General features: G+C 36.8%; 1 protein-coding gene across 2 annotated transcripts; it reads left to right on the top strand.

Annotated features, from left to right (window-relative positions):
- The first annotated feature begins 712 nt into the window (after window positions 1-712).
- rilp (Rab interacting lysosomal protein) lies at window positions 713-17,047 on the top strand. 2 transcript variants are annotated; one of them, XM_053647907.1, is made up of 8 exons: window positions 713-2,256; window positions 5,918-6,044; window positions 7,206-7,327; window positions 10,523-10,717; window positions 11,503-11,654; window positions 12,821-12,943; window positions 13,025-13,111; window positions 15,524-17,047. In XM_053647907.1, the coding sequence occupies exons 1-8, from the start codon at window positions 1,948-1,950 to the stop codon at window positions 15,648-15,650; spliced, it is 1,242 nt and encodes a 413-aa protein (XP_053503882.1). In that variant the 5' UTR covers window positions 713-1,947; the 3' UTR covers window positions 15,651-17,047. The 2 variants fall into 2 exon arrangements, with proteins under 2 accessions (XP_053503882.1, XP_053503883.1); XM_053647908.1 differs by having other exon boundaries at window positions 716-2,256; window positions 5,921-6,044.
- The last annotated feature ends 13 nt before the right edge of the window (window positions 17,048-17,060 follow it).

A 17,060-nucleotide genomic window follows, 5' to 3' on the forward strand; every position in this document is an offset into this window, starting at 1 on the left:
TAATCTAGCAATGTCCCCATGTGACCTCAGCTCAAACGCTAACCTCTAACTTCTCAGAGGAATAACAAATATAAAGCACCATTAAACATATCACAGATACACTATATGTCCAAAAGTATGGAGACCTGACCAATAACACCCATATGTGCTTTTTGAACATCCAATTCCAGATATTATAATGTAGGTGTTATAACTGATGTCACAATTGTTATATGCTGTTATAACATTCATTATTCTGGAAAGGCTTTCCACCAGATTTTGGAGAGTGTCTCTGAGGATTTGTTCAGCCTCAAGAGTATTAGTAAAAGTCAGGCACTGATCACCCGGCGAGGAGGCCTGGCATGCAGTCAGCATTCCAGTTTGGGCCTCTTGATTCCAGTGAAGGGAAATCTTAATGTTACAGCATATGTTGACATTCTAGACATTCGTGTGCTTCCAACTTTGTGGCAACAGTTTGGGGAAGAACCACATATGGGTGTCAAGGTCAGGTGTCCATATACTTTTGGTCAGTATAAATATATTTAATGTATGTTTAATGTAGGGTGGTGTTTCCCTTTAAATAGTAATCTTCACCACTCTAACATCATTAAAAATATTAAATCCTTAGTCACGAACAAGATGTCTAAGCTATGAAATCACGATTTATCAAAAGTCATTTATAATTAGATGGAAGTCCCTGCTGGAAACCCCCCACAAAACAATAGAATCAATCACAAAATTTCTAAAAGTTTCCATTACAAACCATCAGCTAACCATTAAAATCATTACTATTACTTGTCCTTAATGGTATCCACTAGACAAAACATGCCACCAATAGAATGCAACAAATTACCAGTAGACACTTACAGGGACCATTATAGTGTCCATTAAAACCAATACAATTCCCATTATAACCATTACAAGTTCTATGAAGGTTTCTATTGTTTTTTTTTTCAGCAGTCAAACTGTTTTTTGCACATAATGTTTAAACCTGAGACTTTTTTATGTGGACTAGATTCTACTGTAGTCAGTTTTATAGTTTAGGTGTAAGTTAAGGCTGATTTAACTGGTTTCTTTCTTCTTTTTTTTTTTTTTTTTTTTTAGAGGAAAAACCCTTTTACATTCCCTCTCATAGCTACTGTGACACGGATTTCACAAGACTGCTGTGAACACACCACTCAGTAGCATTGGTCAGGAGAGAAGGAGGATCCAGAAATAGGAAAATAAGGCAGGAGGTCCTTATTGCTCCCATACTGCACTGGTCTGTTGTGTAGTGTGTAGTTGTGTGGTGTGTAGTGTTGTCGTGTGTAGTCTTGTGTTGTGTAGTGTAGTGTGCAGTGTGTTGTGTAGTGTGTGGTGTAGTGTTGTGGTGTGTAATGTAGTGGTGTGTTGTGTAGTGTGTGGTGTAGTGTGTGCTGTAGTGTTGTGGTGTGTAATGTAGTGGTGTGGTGTGTAGTGTTGTGTTGTGTAGTGGTGTGGTGTGTAATGTTGTGTAGTGTTGTGTTGTGTAGTGTGTGGTGTAGTGTTGTGGTGTGTAGTGTTGTGTAGTGTGTGGTGTAGTGTTGTGGTGTGTTGTGTAGGAGAGCACTATGCAAACACTTAAGCTGAGTTGTGTAGGTGTAAAGCTGCTGATCGCATGTTACAACGTTTCCACTGAATCAGATCAGATCAGATCAGCTCATGTCGGCAGGAATCGGACATAACACCACAGTAGGCTGTTACAGTCTATTAAACTAGGCACGGACATAAAGCGTATGGTTTATTGCTTGGGAATTATAACTTCATCGACTGTCAGTGTGGCAGCGTAAAACTGAAACTAACAACGAAACACACACACACACACACACACACACACACACACACAACTACATTCTCGGAATAGCGCTGAAATGTCAGGCGTGTGTGTTTGGAGGGGGAATTTAGTTTCTACTGCTTCTTCTTCTCGGCTCCTGTTCTTTTGACTCTGCCATGGAAACCATCCAGACCAACCAAGACGACAAGAAGTTGAACGAGTGTTTTGAGAGGACCGTTTCAGCTCTAACCGTGGACGATGTGTACAACATTGCCAAACTGATCGGCTCCGACGTGGAGAAGCTCATCGACAGCTATGGCAGAACTAGTGTTGAGAGTTTGGTGCCGAAAATAGTGAAAGTGCTGGAGCTCTTGGAGAGTTTCACAGCCAGCTACCACACACAGAAATCTAAAGAGGAGAGTCTACTCAGGGCGTTTGAAACACTACAGGTTCAACAGCACGAGTGCAACAAGACGGACGCTCGCGTAAGACACACACACACACACACACACGGTACGACATTTCACACACAAAAATGTTACAGTTTGACAACCACGTTTTGTTTGGTTTGTTTTCTAGCCCAGACTGTAGCGTCAATATAACGAAAGAAATGTACATTATCTTAGCCTTAGCTCTCAGGCAGCATCCCAAATGCCTCCCTACTTCCTACATTAGTGCACTCCATAGTGTATGACACAATGTTGTGCTCACTATATAGGCTATAATGTACAGTAGGGAGCCATATTGGATTAAGTACGCTATAATAACTGCTAGGTCTAACCGTGTTGAGTGTGAATGCAGTTTTTTACAAGTGTTTCATCATTCAAAAGGATTTCTTACACACAGCAGGTTGGAAGTGTGTGACTGGCTTTCCTCACCAACTCAGAGTCTGGCTTTTCTAAAGCAAAGCAGTCTGTTTTTTCTTTACCATGCCTTTACAGAATCCCCAGTGTTGCGAGTTAAAATGGACACATATTGTGTTAGATAGATGACTACTGGACAACTGTGTAACCCCGGAGATTTGAATGTCAAATGAGGCCATCATAAGCGAGCAGCTACAGAACATGTACACAAAAGAAGTCCATTAAGTTCAGAATCGAGATGTCTGAGCCAGGAGAACATAACGTTCAGGCTGCCAGGTCTGTATGACAAAAACAACCCAATGAGCAAAAAAAAAAAACATACCCAAAATGGCATAACCGATCACATTAAATCTCATATACTCTTTAAAATGTCAACATTTTGACTATTATGAGTATGGAATAATGTGCTTTGCATGAATACCAAATTATACAATATTAACATTTTGTTGCATTATAACCTGGAACTGAAATTTAATTAATTGGGTTTTTATGTCAGGAATCTACACAAAATAACATGTCGGGGGACACCCTGGATGAGGTGCCAACCCATTGCAGGGCACAATCGCACACACATTCACACACTACAGACCATTAGGGGATGCCAGTCAGCCTACAGCGCATGTCTTTGGACTGGGGGAAGAAACCAGAGTACCCAGAGGAAACCCCTGAAGTACGGGGAGAACATGCGAACTCTGTGCACACAGGGCAGAGGCAAGATTTGAACCGCCAACCCTGGAGCAAAAGGATATCTAGTTTGAAAAATTATTTACAAATACAAATTGAAAAGTTGTGATTCCCTAACTATTTACCCCATTGCTGTGAAACCCCTAAATTAATTGCCATCAAAAATCACACAATGACTTGAATGCAGTCGGTCTGTGTGCAATTTGTGTCACTTATCTATCTCAATGTAAATACACAGGTTCCTGGAAGATTTCAGATATTATCAGAGAACATCTTTAAACAAACAGCATCGTGAAGACTAATGAACTATCAACACAAGTCTGGGGCAAAGTTCTGAGTTTGGTTATGAAAATATCCCAGACTTTGAGCATTCCACAGAGCATCATTATATCCATTGTTTAAAAAAAAGGGGGGGGGGGGATGTCAGAATCATGACACCAGGAGCCTAGATAAGATTTGTCCACCAAAAGCCAGTGATTGAGTAAGGAGGGTATTAGTCAGAGGAGCAACCAAGAGGTCAAGGCTAATGCTCAGTATGATGCTACCACCATCATGCTTCACTATGGGGTTGGTGTAACATCATACTATTCTTAAATGAATTGAGTTGCTGTAAGCTCTTAAAATTGATCCCAAAGATGTTCAGTGGGATTAAGGTCATAGGTTTTGTGCAGGCCATTCAAGTTCTTCCACTCCAACATCAGCAAACCACGTCTTTCTTTATGGACCTTGCTTTGTGCACATGCTGGAACAGATTTGTTCCCAATATAATAATGATGTTGATAATTAAAAATGTATTTCATTATTATTGAAACCTTGTCTTTACATGATTTCTTTAGAACTGTTTTAGATCACTTTTGCTTAGTAATGTATATTTACCGCAGTTACAATTTCTTATTTCTATCAATACATTTCATCTGTTAATTCGTTACATTTTATTCAGTATGATTTAATCATAACCACCATAACCTACATTTGTGTATAATAGGCAATGCATTTACTCTTTGCAAACAAAAATCAGCTTACTATTTCGCTTAAATCATATTATTTAGTTGATTTAAATCCCTTTTATAAGTGTTCTCATAATTCTTTGTTGTGGTTGTTTTTGTTGTTGCTTTATCAGTTAAATCTGATGTTTGTCTGTCTTCATCTCTATAAGTTGTTGTGCATGAGTTTTGTCTGTTTATAAAGCTCATATAACCCATGTACTGTAAATGGTCTCTTTCCCTCTACTAAACATGGAAATATTGATACAAGCCTATTATATAAATTTAATCCCCTGAATTCCCAGGATCAGATTTACATTTCTCACTCTCATATCATGTTAGTTTCAATATGGTTACAGAATATCCTTTAAGATGAATTGTATGAATTGTATGTATTATTCAGTTAATTGAATAACTAAATAGTAAGCTGAGAATTTAAGGGTTTAAATATGTCTATGCAGAATACAAATTATATACATATTATTTTAATATATATATTTAAAGGTTTAGTTTTGTTATCAAAAACGGTTTGCTAAAAATTCATTCTGGTTATTTCCCATGAGCACTTCTCTCACAATTTCAAAACCACTGAATTAATGTATGCAAAAAGCCCAACCTTCAGCCTGCAGACAAATTCAGCACACAGCACTATTTCAAACATAACCCAATTCCACAGGACAATTTAAAATCCCGATATTGGAAGATTTAGATTCTAAACAAACAACAAATAACTCAATTGCTAGACTTAGTTTCATACAATTTAAAGTGGTCCACAGAGCTCACCTCTCTAGGAGTAAACTGTCTAAAATATATCCCAATGTTCCTGACATGTGTGAAAAATGCAAACTTTCGCCCTGTAACCTGAGTCCTATGTTTGCACTCTGTCCCAAACTGCAGAACTTTTGGAACTCTTTCTTTGAAACTATGTCCGACGTTCTTAAAATCAAATTGGATTTCTGTCCTTTAATTGCCATCTTTGGTGTTTCATCTCAGCGTCAGCCTCTGAACCATAAACAAGCCAGTGTTGTGGCCTTTGCATCATTACTTGCTCGGCGCAGAATATTGTTGTCTTGGACCTCTCCACAACCCCCCTCTATATCAGTCTGGCTTAAAGACTTAATCTTCTTTTTAAAACCTGAAAAAATCAAGTACAACATCAGAGGCAGGGGTGACTCATTTTTGGGAAAATGGCAACAATTTATTACCTACTTCAATGATGTACGCACCCTGGAGGTGGATTGAGGAGAGGTAGACAGTAAACACTAATCATCTTACCCTTTTATTTTTTTGTGTGTTTTTTTCTTTGAATGTTTGTTTGTTATTGTTTTTTGTTTCCCCCTTTCTTTTGGTTTTGGCTGTGGTTGTTTTGGTGGGGTTGTTGGGTGTGGTGTTATAATGTGTAAAATGCAAATTTCCAATAAAAATTCTCTGGTCAAAAAAACCCCCCAAAAAACAACAACTCAATAACATTCGGTGTGATCTGCTAGGCATATACAGCATGTAAAAACTGTTCACATTCATGCATCTGTCTGTTGCTTGAGTCTCTCGAGTGTGTTCCAGCAGTTAGTGACAGTGTGTGTGTTCCAGCAGTGAGTGACAGTGTGTGTGTGTTTCAGCAGGAATGGCAGCACAAGGAACAGAAATTGAGGCTGGAGATGGAGGCATTGCAGAAGGAGGTGCTGCACCTACAGGAGGAGAACCAAGAACTGCTGGGTCGCCTGCAGAGCTCCCTCTCTAAAGAAGGTGAACTGTACAGAAGACATAACTTCAACACCAATCACACGTACACACACAACGCTTCTAAGCCATTCATCAGTGTTAGCACTGCTGCATTACACAATGTTTCTGAAACCTCATGTTTACGAATAACAAAGACTTCTGGAGAAGGTGAATCTCTGGTGGAATGCAGTTGAAGAACAGGTGATCAAACAAAACCAAATTGCCTACTGCACAAGCATAACGTGTCACTGTGGAGGTCTGGTAATATATTTAAACTGCTAAGTGTTTAGTCACATGGGTAAGGTGTGTAGGTCTTGACTCACCAAAGTGTTACAGTTAGTGTAAGATGTTAGAATTTTAAATAAAATGTGTTATAATCATTATTATGTTATAAAGGCAGTGGGAATTTTTTACATTAATATCCATACTCCAGAAAGATCGTCTAAGATTGCATGACTGCATAGTGTGATCAAGTTACTAGTTTAAGCAATTATTAGTTTCATTATTATTAGTTCTAAGCATCTAATGATGGAATTTAACAACTGCAGGGCAATGTTGAAATTTTTGTCTGTGATGATCAAATGCATTACAGATGCAGTTGATAAGGATTAGATTATATTAGGTTGTTGTTTAAATGAGAGTGATTCACACTTGCAGCTTGTTCAGTTATTAAGTGATAGTTATGGGGGGGGGGGTTAGAATTATACATGGGTGTATCATTTATTCATTCATTCATCTTCAGTAACAGCTTTATCCTGGTTACAGATGCGGTAGCTCTGGGTTTATCCCGAGAACACTGGGCGTGAAGTGAGAATACACCCTGGGGACCCCAGTCCATCTCAGGGCACCACACACACATTCACACTTTCACACATTTCTCACACCTAGGGTCAGTTTAACATGGCTGGCTTTGTTGACTATAGCCAGTCCACCTACTAGCATGTTTTTGAAAGCTGGGAGGGAACCTAGAAAAGGAGGGAAGCCTTACAGCAATTGAGAGAACATGCAAAACTCCACACAGACAATAACCTGAACTCAGGATCGAGCCAGGGACCCTGGAACTGTGAGGCAGGAATGCTACCTGCTGTCCCATGGTGCCATTACATGGGTGTAATAATACTGATTTCTCCCACTGAGACTTCTTGAAATGATTTCTGCTAACAGTATTTTAACTCGTCCCCTCAGACCGTACACAGCGTCAGGAGAGAGAGGTGATGCTCAAACTTAAAGAGGTGGTGGATAAACAGCGTGACGAGCTCCGAGCCAAAGTGCAGGAGATATCCAAGATGTCTAAAGAAGTGGAAGCGGTATGGCAACCAATACACACACGCACACACTCACTCAAATATACACCACTAGGGCTGTATTCAGAGGTTAGTTAAGCAACTAGACTTAGTTAGAGCTCAGAATTAAGTTGTGCTCGAGGAGTGTGCATGGAGCGGAATTTGAACCAAACATAGGTTTGTCTCAATTATTGGCCATGTGAACAGTTTCAAGTATCTGTAATATTTCCATTTTTGCAGACTTTATAACTTAAATATATATTTCCTGCTTTTACTCCAGTACTTTCTGCAGCATGTTAGTCGTTACTTATCACACCGAAGTCGAGGAAAACTGGACTGGATAAAATACCTGAATATGACACACTTTCGAATTGAAGCAAATCAACCATAATGTAGTGCACCTTATAACTGGCTGAGAAACTATGGTAGCTGTCTTTTTACAGTGGCTCCAAACACATACGCAAAAATCTGCTATTAAAAAAACCCAAAAAACATTACTCATCTTTAAATACAGAGATGAAATGCCAATATTTCCAACAACCCTATTCTTTCTCTAATGCGGGTTGCAGCTAATTCTGAGCGTTTCATTTAATAGATGAGTACTTTTTTTGTTTTTCTTCTAACAGGAATGCATGCCATGTGTGTGGGAATGCCTGCTTACATAGACAAAAAAATAAATAATATTTTAACGTCTTAACCTTATCATACTTCACAAAAATATTGAGCTCAGAATGCCTTTTTAGAACTAATTTTACAAGAGTAGCCTACTTGAATAAGAAGATAATTAACTTGAAATCCACGATTTCATGACTGGCCCTCAGACTGCAAGGCACTGGCAAGCAGTGGACATGTACCATCTTGTTTTGGTCATCAGTCAGTGAGGTCTATAGAAACCGATCATCAAAATAATAACGTTAAACTTTTGCCTCACAACTCCAGGGATGGGTGTTCGAATCCCGCCTCCACCCTGTGTGCGCCGTGTTTGCATCTTCCCCCTGTGCTTTGGGGGTTTCCTCTGGTTTCTCTGGTTTCCATCCCCAGTCCAAAGACATGCGTTGTAGGCTGATTGGCATTTCCAAATTGTCTGTAGAGTGTGAAAGGGTGTGTGAATGTGTGTGCGATTGTGCCCTGATGGGTTGGCACCCCGTCCAGGGTGTCCAGTGCCTTGTGCCCCGAGTCCCCTGGGATAGGCTCCCCCCAGACCCAGACCTATATAGGATAAGCGGTATAGAAAATGGAAGGATGGATAGAAATACATGTCACTAGGTAAACAAAATGGCTCTAAAATCTGTTGTTCTGTTTAATTCTATCTTGTAATGTGTCTCCTTTAAGTGTTAAAGGTTGTAAATGGGTTCCTGTCTCAGTGATTTTGTCCATCACTGGTTACTGGTGAACTTTCTTGAGCTGTGAATTCAGTATCACTAGCTGACTGTTTTGTTCTAACCGCAATATTCCATCCTGAAATTAACGTTTTGAGCAATGTAAATACACAATAAAGTATGAAACGCCATTTTTGCCTATTTATATTTAGGAAAGAGTCAGGAACTGAACACACAAATTACAAATACTCACTGCAGATCTTGATGGCAGGACTTCTAGTTTGTCATGATCCAAGAAAACACCCCAAAAAATCAAGCAAAAAAAATCCCCCCTGAGCTTTGGTTAACCTGCTTCTCCTTTATAATAAGAAATCTACTGTATACTACTGTACTATCACAGTGTTGTTTTACAGGCTGGTATTAATGCGAGTACATTCAAGATTATTAACTTGAAACATATTTGCATAGATGACTTGGAGAGTTCATGACTTCAGCTTAAATATATTCGAAAATGTATTTTCTAAAATTGTTTTTGCTTTTAGCAATATCATACAAACTGATAGCAAAAAAAATGTGATCACTTTTAACAGTCCACTTTTTAAAAAAAAAAAACTTTTGGCATTTTCTATCTGAAAATTGAAAAGTTTAGCTTGAAGACAAGTACTTGTTTTAATGTTGGTCTAGATGCACAAAAACAGCAACTACGGAGTGTCATGAAACGGGCGTGCTGGTGGATGCAAGTACAGTAAAAGGCTTTTATGAAAGGCAGACAGACAAATCCAAATCGTGCCCGAAAATCAAAGTCCAAAAACAGGCAAGGGTCAGGTGATGTACAAACAGCAATAGCAAGGACAATCCAAAAGGAAAAACCATGAAGCTAAACACTGACGCAATACTGCACGGGGAACAAAGACACACGAGGGGTTTAAATACACAGATTAATCAAGGGGGAAGTGGGAACAGGTGAGACAGACATGACATGTGAAGGATACAACCAATGACAAGACTGGGGATGAGGCAGGACATGAACGAAAACAAAACACGCATGTTAACATAAACAAAACGTAACCTGGAGGAACTACACACAAGTAACTTTAATGATCTGAATGTGCCAACCAGAATATCAAGATAACATAGCCAAATCTTAATACAAATAACTTGTCTCACATAAAGACTGACAGTTAAAAAAAAAAAACAAGTCGCTAAATAAAGCACTAATAAAGAACATGTTGGCTCATTCTATCCCAGGAATCAGAGAGTAATGGCTAATGTGTGTGATGGTTGGTGTACTGTACAGTTCAGATTAGTTCAGCTACTGTCTCGTAGCCAGCAATGTTTTTCAGATAAAGAAACACATCAGATGATCAGGTTTCAAGTTACTGTGCACTTGGCAGTATAACACAGTCAAAGGCCAAAAGCTAAACCGCAGCCTGCCACACCTTTGACAAGAGACAAGTCTGAACAAAAGTCATCTTCCACACAGATTGCGCTTGTGTGTCTTTTTTTTTTTGTTAACATTGTCTTTTTATCAAATATTCTGACATTGCACAATGTGTTTCTCAGAACCTGTTGGAATGCAGCGTTCATAAAGCACACTATTGTGTGTTACACAGTGTTTTTAAAAATTGCCTAAAGTAAACATTTCCAAACAATCACAAAAAGCCAGCGAGCGATTCAGTGTTAGTCAGTGAGTAATCCAACTTCAATTGCTTAACCTTCAGATTAGCAAAAAAGAAGTAGACTCTATCTATAAATACGGTCATAGCATGACTATAAAGGAATTGTATGATTGTTCGATATAGTACAGTTGTTTCTGTTCATTATAATATGTGTAACATATAGTTGATTGGAAACATAAAATAAATGTACATGTATTGTGGTGGTGTGTTTTGTGTGACAGCTTCAGGAGCAGTTGGATCGCTTTATGAAGATGAACGGAGAGCTGCGGAGTAAACAGAACATGATGCAAGTTCAGCTGAAGAGTGCCGCAGAAAGGAGGGTAGACCTCGAGGTTGACCTGAGTGAGAAAGACAAAGAGATAGAGCGACTTGTCGCAAAGCTGGAGCAGGCCAAGGCAGACACTGCTCCTAACACGGTAATAACTGGTGTGTGTGTGTGTGTGTGAGTGTGTGTGTGTGTGAGAGAGAGAGATAGAGAGAGTTGATTAAAAATCTTCATCAAGTAAAAGTATACTGTAAAACCGGATAGTTCATAACTCAAAAAATTTGAGGAAACTAATTAACCTCAAAATTTTTACTTTGATAAATCAATTTCTTTAAGCCAAATACACTTAAATATAACAAAAATGTTACTCAAACTTTCTGATTTAAAATTAGTTTTTGTTATATTTAAGTGTATTTGGCTTAAAGAAATTGATTTATCAACTTAAAATTTTTTAGGTAAAAAAAAAATGTCAGTAGAAAACCGACTGATCTCAAGAATTTCTAATGAGCAAAATAAGCAGAACATTCATTAAAACTGAAAACGAAAAAAAAAACGGCTGTAGCAAAGTGAAAGTACCGTTTTCTCTTTATAAGTTTACTTGAGTACAAGTAAAAAAATGTTAAGTGAATGTAAGACATTAAATATAGTGCTACACCTAATGTTTAAAACACACCCGAAGTTGTTATAAAGCAGGAAAATAAATAATTCATGATGTCTTGTCACCGAACACTCAATATACTAGAATCAGTCCAGGTTATGATGAATTTAGGGATTTTTTCAGTGTAATCGTTCCAAGTCACGAGACATGAATTAGTCACATGTTATAAAAAATATTGCTGTATCATTCTACTACAGACTTCCTCTCTTTTACAACTGTGTACTTGGTTTGAACATCATGGCATCATTAGGACTATTTATTGTCTTTTTCTACTACAGAAGAGTCCAGCTGTTGACATGACATATAAGGTGACCGTTGACCCAAATAAGCCATGCTTCACCAAGCAGGAAGTGCGAGACATTTTGTTTGAGAGGAATGAGCTAAAGGCCAATCTCTTCCTGGTGCAAGAAGAGCTCGCCTTCTACCAGCGGTGAGAGAGAGAGAGAGAGAGAGACATACTAACATACACACAACTTTTAAAGACAATAAAACATTTGTTCATACAGAAATAGAAAAAGTACATGTTTGGTTATTGACCTGATTGTTTTTGGTGTGTGGTTTAGCTTAGTTAAGTATTGACAGGAATGTCATCAAACCAGTATATATATATATATATATATATATATATATATATATATATATATATATATATATATATTTTTTACAAATATTTGTATTTAATTTATAAAATAAAAATGTTAGCATGTTTTAGTTTACATTCAATTCATTTTTAGTAGATTTGTCAGTAGATCTTTAGAGATATTTTTTTTATCTTGAACTATATTTCAGTTCTCAGGACAGATTAAAGGTTGTGGATGGATTATTTTTGTGAATGTGTTTGAGATATCAATAATAGCCTAAAATTTAATTTTGATTTAGCAGAAAATAAATAGTACCACACATCAAAGTGTGTTATTATTATCTGTCTAAGAGAGCTGAAAAAATAAATAATTCTGATAGACACCAGTTTTTACAGTAATCTACAATGCTGTATGAACAAATTTATATTGTTACAACAATATTGCAACATGTGCAACAAAAAAAAGAATAATTTTCGTTGGTTTACTTCATTTGTTAGTTTCTGAGGCAATATTTCAAATTTTAGGTTACACAGTTGGACATAAGTTTCACATGCATTTGTTATTTTAATATAATATAATATAATATAATATTATATTATATTATATATTGTAATATAATTGAATATAATATTTTGTGTAAAAATAGATTTTAGTATAGTATTTTATGTGGCAGCCTTCAAAAAGTATGAATATTATAATATTATTTTATTTTTTGTGTATGAAAATGTTTTCTGTAGTCACAAAAAAATAAACCAGCACCCAGCTGACATATTACTGCAAGAAAAAGTTAAATATATGTTCTGGGTAATTTTTTCATCTCTTCTAATTAATTCACTTTGCATTTGTGCAACTGGATTAAAATGTTTGGGTGAAACTGATTTGTTTAGAAGGACATGAAAAGCACAATGCCTGTCTTTGTATTATTCCTTCTCTACACTATTGCACCTCTTTCAGCAGTCTGCTCTCTGATACTAATGAGACATTAACTGGAATCCTCACTTGTGTGAAATCACAGGGAGATCCTGAATGATGAGAGATATCCTGGCTTCTTACTGGGAGCAGTGCGTGGCGCAATAAAGAAACAGAGGACCATCATTAAAGCCAAAATGCTGGGTATACCAGAGGATGACTGCAGCAGGTAAAACAGAAAATGAGTCATTTTGTGACATTCTGCAGTTACTGTGATGTGATTTTCAACATTTGTATTTGTGTCCAATAGTGATGAAGAGAAAGGTCCTTTGTTTGAGAAGAGAAAGGATGAAGACTGCCCTGACAGCAAACCTCCAGAATCACGGATCAGAACCCTGTAAGTTACTCATCTACTGTACCTGTGATTCAAGACCGTAAGACTAACATCTTAATAAACATTCACATTTAACTACTGGTGGAAGAATGTGTTGGTTATGAGAGAGTGGTGGACAGTGACTGTAGAAAATTGGCTTTCACTTTTACCAACACTGTCAAAATACCAGCGTAGATCAGTATGTGTACATGTAACACAGTCTGAACAGCATGTCATGCTGCATTCTCATGTTAAAGCACTTTACACACCAAAATGCTTAGTGGTAATAAACTCTTATTTGGGCTGCGAGTAATACAAAATTATTCTGTCAGTTTCAAAGAAAATAGTCTTGTTGTGCTTGATCATTTGATCAGTTTACACTTGTACAAAGAGTACAAGGTTTTGTACTCTTTGTATTAACATTTTTGGTTAAACTTTAACCAGTGAGTTGTGTAAAAAAAAAAAAACTCTAGACTTAGAAAATCAAAGTGTAAGGTAAACGTGAACTGAGAAATATTAGTGACTTTATTTGGTTTTTGAAAAAACAACCAAACAAACAAACAAATCTAACTCTAACTGGAGAAGGCCGATCTGATTCACTCTAATGAGGGACACTGGGTAGCAAACAACATACATTAGACTTACAATTAATATATTAGCATCTATCTACTAATATCATCTGTCTAGTACAAATCTACTGTATGTATACACATTGGAAAAAGAAAGAATTCGTATGTGTACATAGGTACCATGTGAATTGACTGAGTTACATTGATACAATCTGTGTTTGTACATCCAACATGATTTGATTATGTATTTCAAAGCTCTGGAATAAAATTGAACTCCATACAGTCATCTTAGCTCAGGACCAAACCCGGGATGTTAGCATTGTCAGGCAGCAGTATTACCTAGTGTGTTACTGTGCTACACATGAGTAAATCAAGTTAATTTAGTACTGTAGTAATTTCTTCCTGTCAGCGGCAACGTCCTCATGAGATTTTCGAATGTAATTGGATCGCATTAATACTGCCTGAGTTGATCACACTCACTACATAATTCTGTTATGTATCAGACTTGTTTAAATTAAATGAATTAGTATAAGTGATGAAATCATGTTTTGATGAGAAATGTAATTCTTGATTAATGTTTTATTTATATTTACAATATTTTCTAAACCTGACTGACCGCATCCGAACAACAAAGTGCATTTGATTTTATTAAAACACTAATTAATATCTCCACTGGAATCTGAGCATGGATGATGAAGAAGTCCTTAAGTACTGTACAAATGCCTAGGTAATTATCTATCAATGTGATATTATCAAATTATCAGAGTTATGTGCAACCACAATTCCAAAAAAGTTGGGATGCTGTGTGAAATGTAAATAAAAACAGAATGCAATGATTTGCAAGTCTCATAAACACATATGTTATTCACAGTAGAACATATCAAATGTTTAAACTCAGTGAATGTACCATTTTAAGGGGAAAAGAAGATAATTTTGAAATTGATGGCCGCAACACATCTCAAAAAAGTTTGGACGGGGGCAAGAAAAGGCTGGAAAAGTAAGTGTTACTAAAAAGAAAGAGCTGGAGGAACATTTTGCAACTGATCCGGTTTTAGAGCAACATATGCTTCCATCCAGATTCCATCCCATCTTTACTTCTGAAAGCCTCTCTAAGATACTCTTTTTATACCCAATCATGTTACTGACCTGTTGCCAATTAACCTCCAGCCGTTTCTTTTTAGTAACACTTACTTTTCCATGCTTTTGTTGCTCCGTCCCAACTTTTATGAGATGTGTTGCGGCCATCAAATTCAAAATGACCTTATTTTTTTCTTAAAATGGTACATTTACTCAGTTTAAACATTTGATATATTTTCTATGTTCTATTGTGAATATCATATGGGTTGATGAGATTTGCATTCTGTTTTTATTTACATTTCACACAGTGTCACAACTTTTTTGGAATTGGGGTTGTATGTTTAATTAATTGAGAAAGACAAACATCATGATCACACAGTCCAGTTTATTAGCATTCCCCAAGTCTAGTGGCTGTTGATGTGCAGATGGCTGAAATAAAGAAACACTGCAGGTGTTCATTTAGTGAAGTGTTAATTCAACACTATGGATGTTAATTTAACACTGCCATTTTTACTGTATAATAATACTGGCAAAAACAAATGGGCTAAATTTGAATTTATATTATATACGTAAGCTCCAGAAGTGAATGTCTGTAGATGTGAACAAAATGTTCTTCCCCTTTTTTATAAGACAACCTGTAGGTCATTTCCTCTGACTGAAGGACTCTTATCTCGTGTTGACAGTATGAAAAGTCTTATTTTAAACTGTATTTGTGCCCAGAGGAAATTCCCCTCCCTCTCTCTGACCTCATCACTGATTAAAGTCGTATGTTTTCTGCCTGCTCTCTCAGCTTTGGCTACCTGAGCCGCTCAGGCAGTGATAGGAGTGGACATCAGATCAACAGTTCTGCGTGGGAAATCATCAACACAGAGGAGAACCTACCGGAAGTGGAGAATGGGCCTGGAGGCTCTCCCTGAGAACTTTCATATTTTTCTCCATTCACCGCACCAGGGAAGAGTGTGGACCAAACCAAACTAAATAAAAACATATGCACAGAGATGTATAGCTCAGCAATGAAAGCAAATTAGTAAGGGGTTTTTATGCTGTTTTGTACCAGAAGGCTGTAATTTTGAACCACAGGACTGGTGGGCTGGTAGGGTTAGACCCCAAAATCTTAACTGTTCAGGGTCAATGTACAGATGTGCTGACTGAGATTCCTGTCAAAGATGCGATTTCTGTAGAAAAACAAAACAAAAAGCTCAAACACAGAAGTAGTAATATTAAATTAAAAAGACATCATGGAGAACTTTTGGATTGTATGAGAGTAGTTTGGTAACAAAATGGAGAAAAGAAGAGAGGATAGATAATACCATAATCAGTAATTATAACTATCTTTGTCACCGTAATGGTGTTTATTAATTAAATATTAAAAAGAAAGCACTGGAAATGAGCACAAACATTTTATTTTGTATACTAAAAATCTGTATTTGTAACAGATAGTGTACTTTTAGTTTGGTGTTAATATGATATACATTGTAAATGTATATGAGGAAACAGCAGCAGTATGTTATACAAAAGTTTAATGTGGTATTTTTTTTGTAAAGATTGTACTTTAGTATGATCTTTAAAGCCAAAGATGCCAGCTTATATTAGAACAATCAGCAAAGATAATCACGCTGGTGCTCTTTTCTGCCAGCAGGGGGCATTACAAAGTTTGATATTTTTTGGTGTTAATTTTTGGTTAATTCATAGGACATTTGGTTTGTGCTTTTGAATTGACTCAGCTTGACGATGATATTGTTTTAATGTTGTTGTTTTTTTTTTTCCAATAATCTGAAATAGTAAATCACTAATTTGTACAGACGTATGTAATGCTTTTCACCATTTGTGTTCAGACACAGCATCTTTCTTTAAACAAATTGTATTCTTTTAGTTTATGAGACTCTATTGAAGTGGTCTGTGCATTTAAATGCAATAGAACCCGGATAAAGTATAAACGTATATAAAGGATGGCTTTTATCCTTAAAATTTTGCATGAGAATCAGTTTGCCAGCTTATGTTTAGATGTATTAATAACTGGTAAGGTGAAGAACCTGCTGGACATGAGCTAGATTAAAACTCTAACCCTAAACATTTGTTGGAAGGTCAAAGGTTTTGTGTGATGTCATTTAAAGGAAGCCTCCGTTTCCTTTAGGGAAGCTCAGACAGAATAGTCTGGTGTTCAGAAAGACACCAAGACTACCTCTGTCCTGTTTATACCCATTTAAACATACTGCACTTATTGTTTGCTCAGAGTGAACGTTGCTATTTTTGTATGGATATGTACAATACTTGCCTTTGCGATATAAATCTGAATAAATTTTTCATAAGTGTTTGTAGGTTTTCAG

This window comes from Ictalurus furcatus, chromosome 17, assembly GCF_023375685.1.
Source record: "Ictalurus furcatus strain D&B chromosome 17, Billie_1.0, whole genome shotgun sequence".
Lineage (NCBI taxonomy): Eukaryota > Metazoa > Chordata > Actinopteri > Siluriformes > Ictaluridae > Ictalurus > Ictalurus furcatus.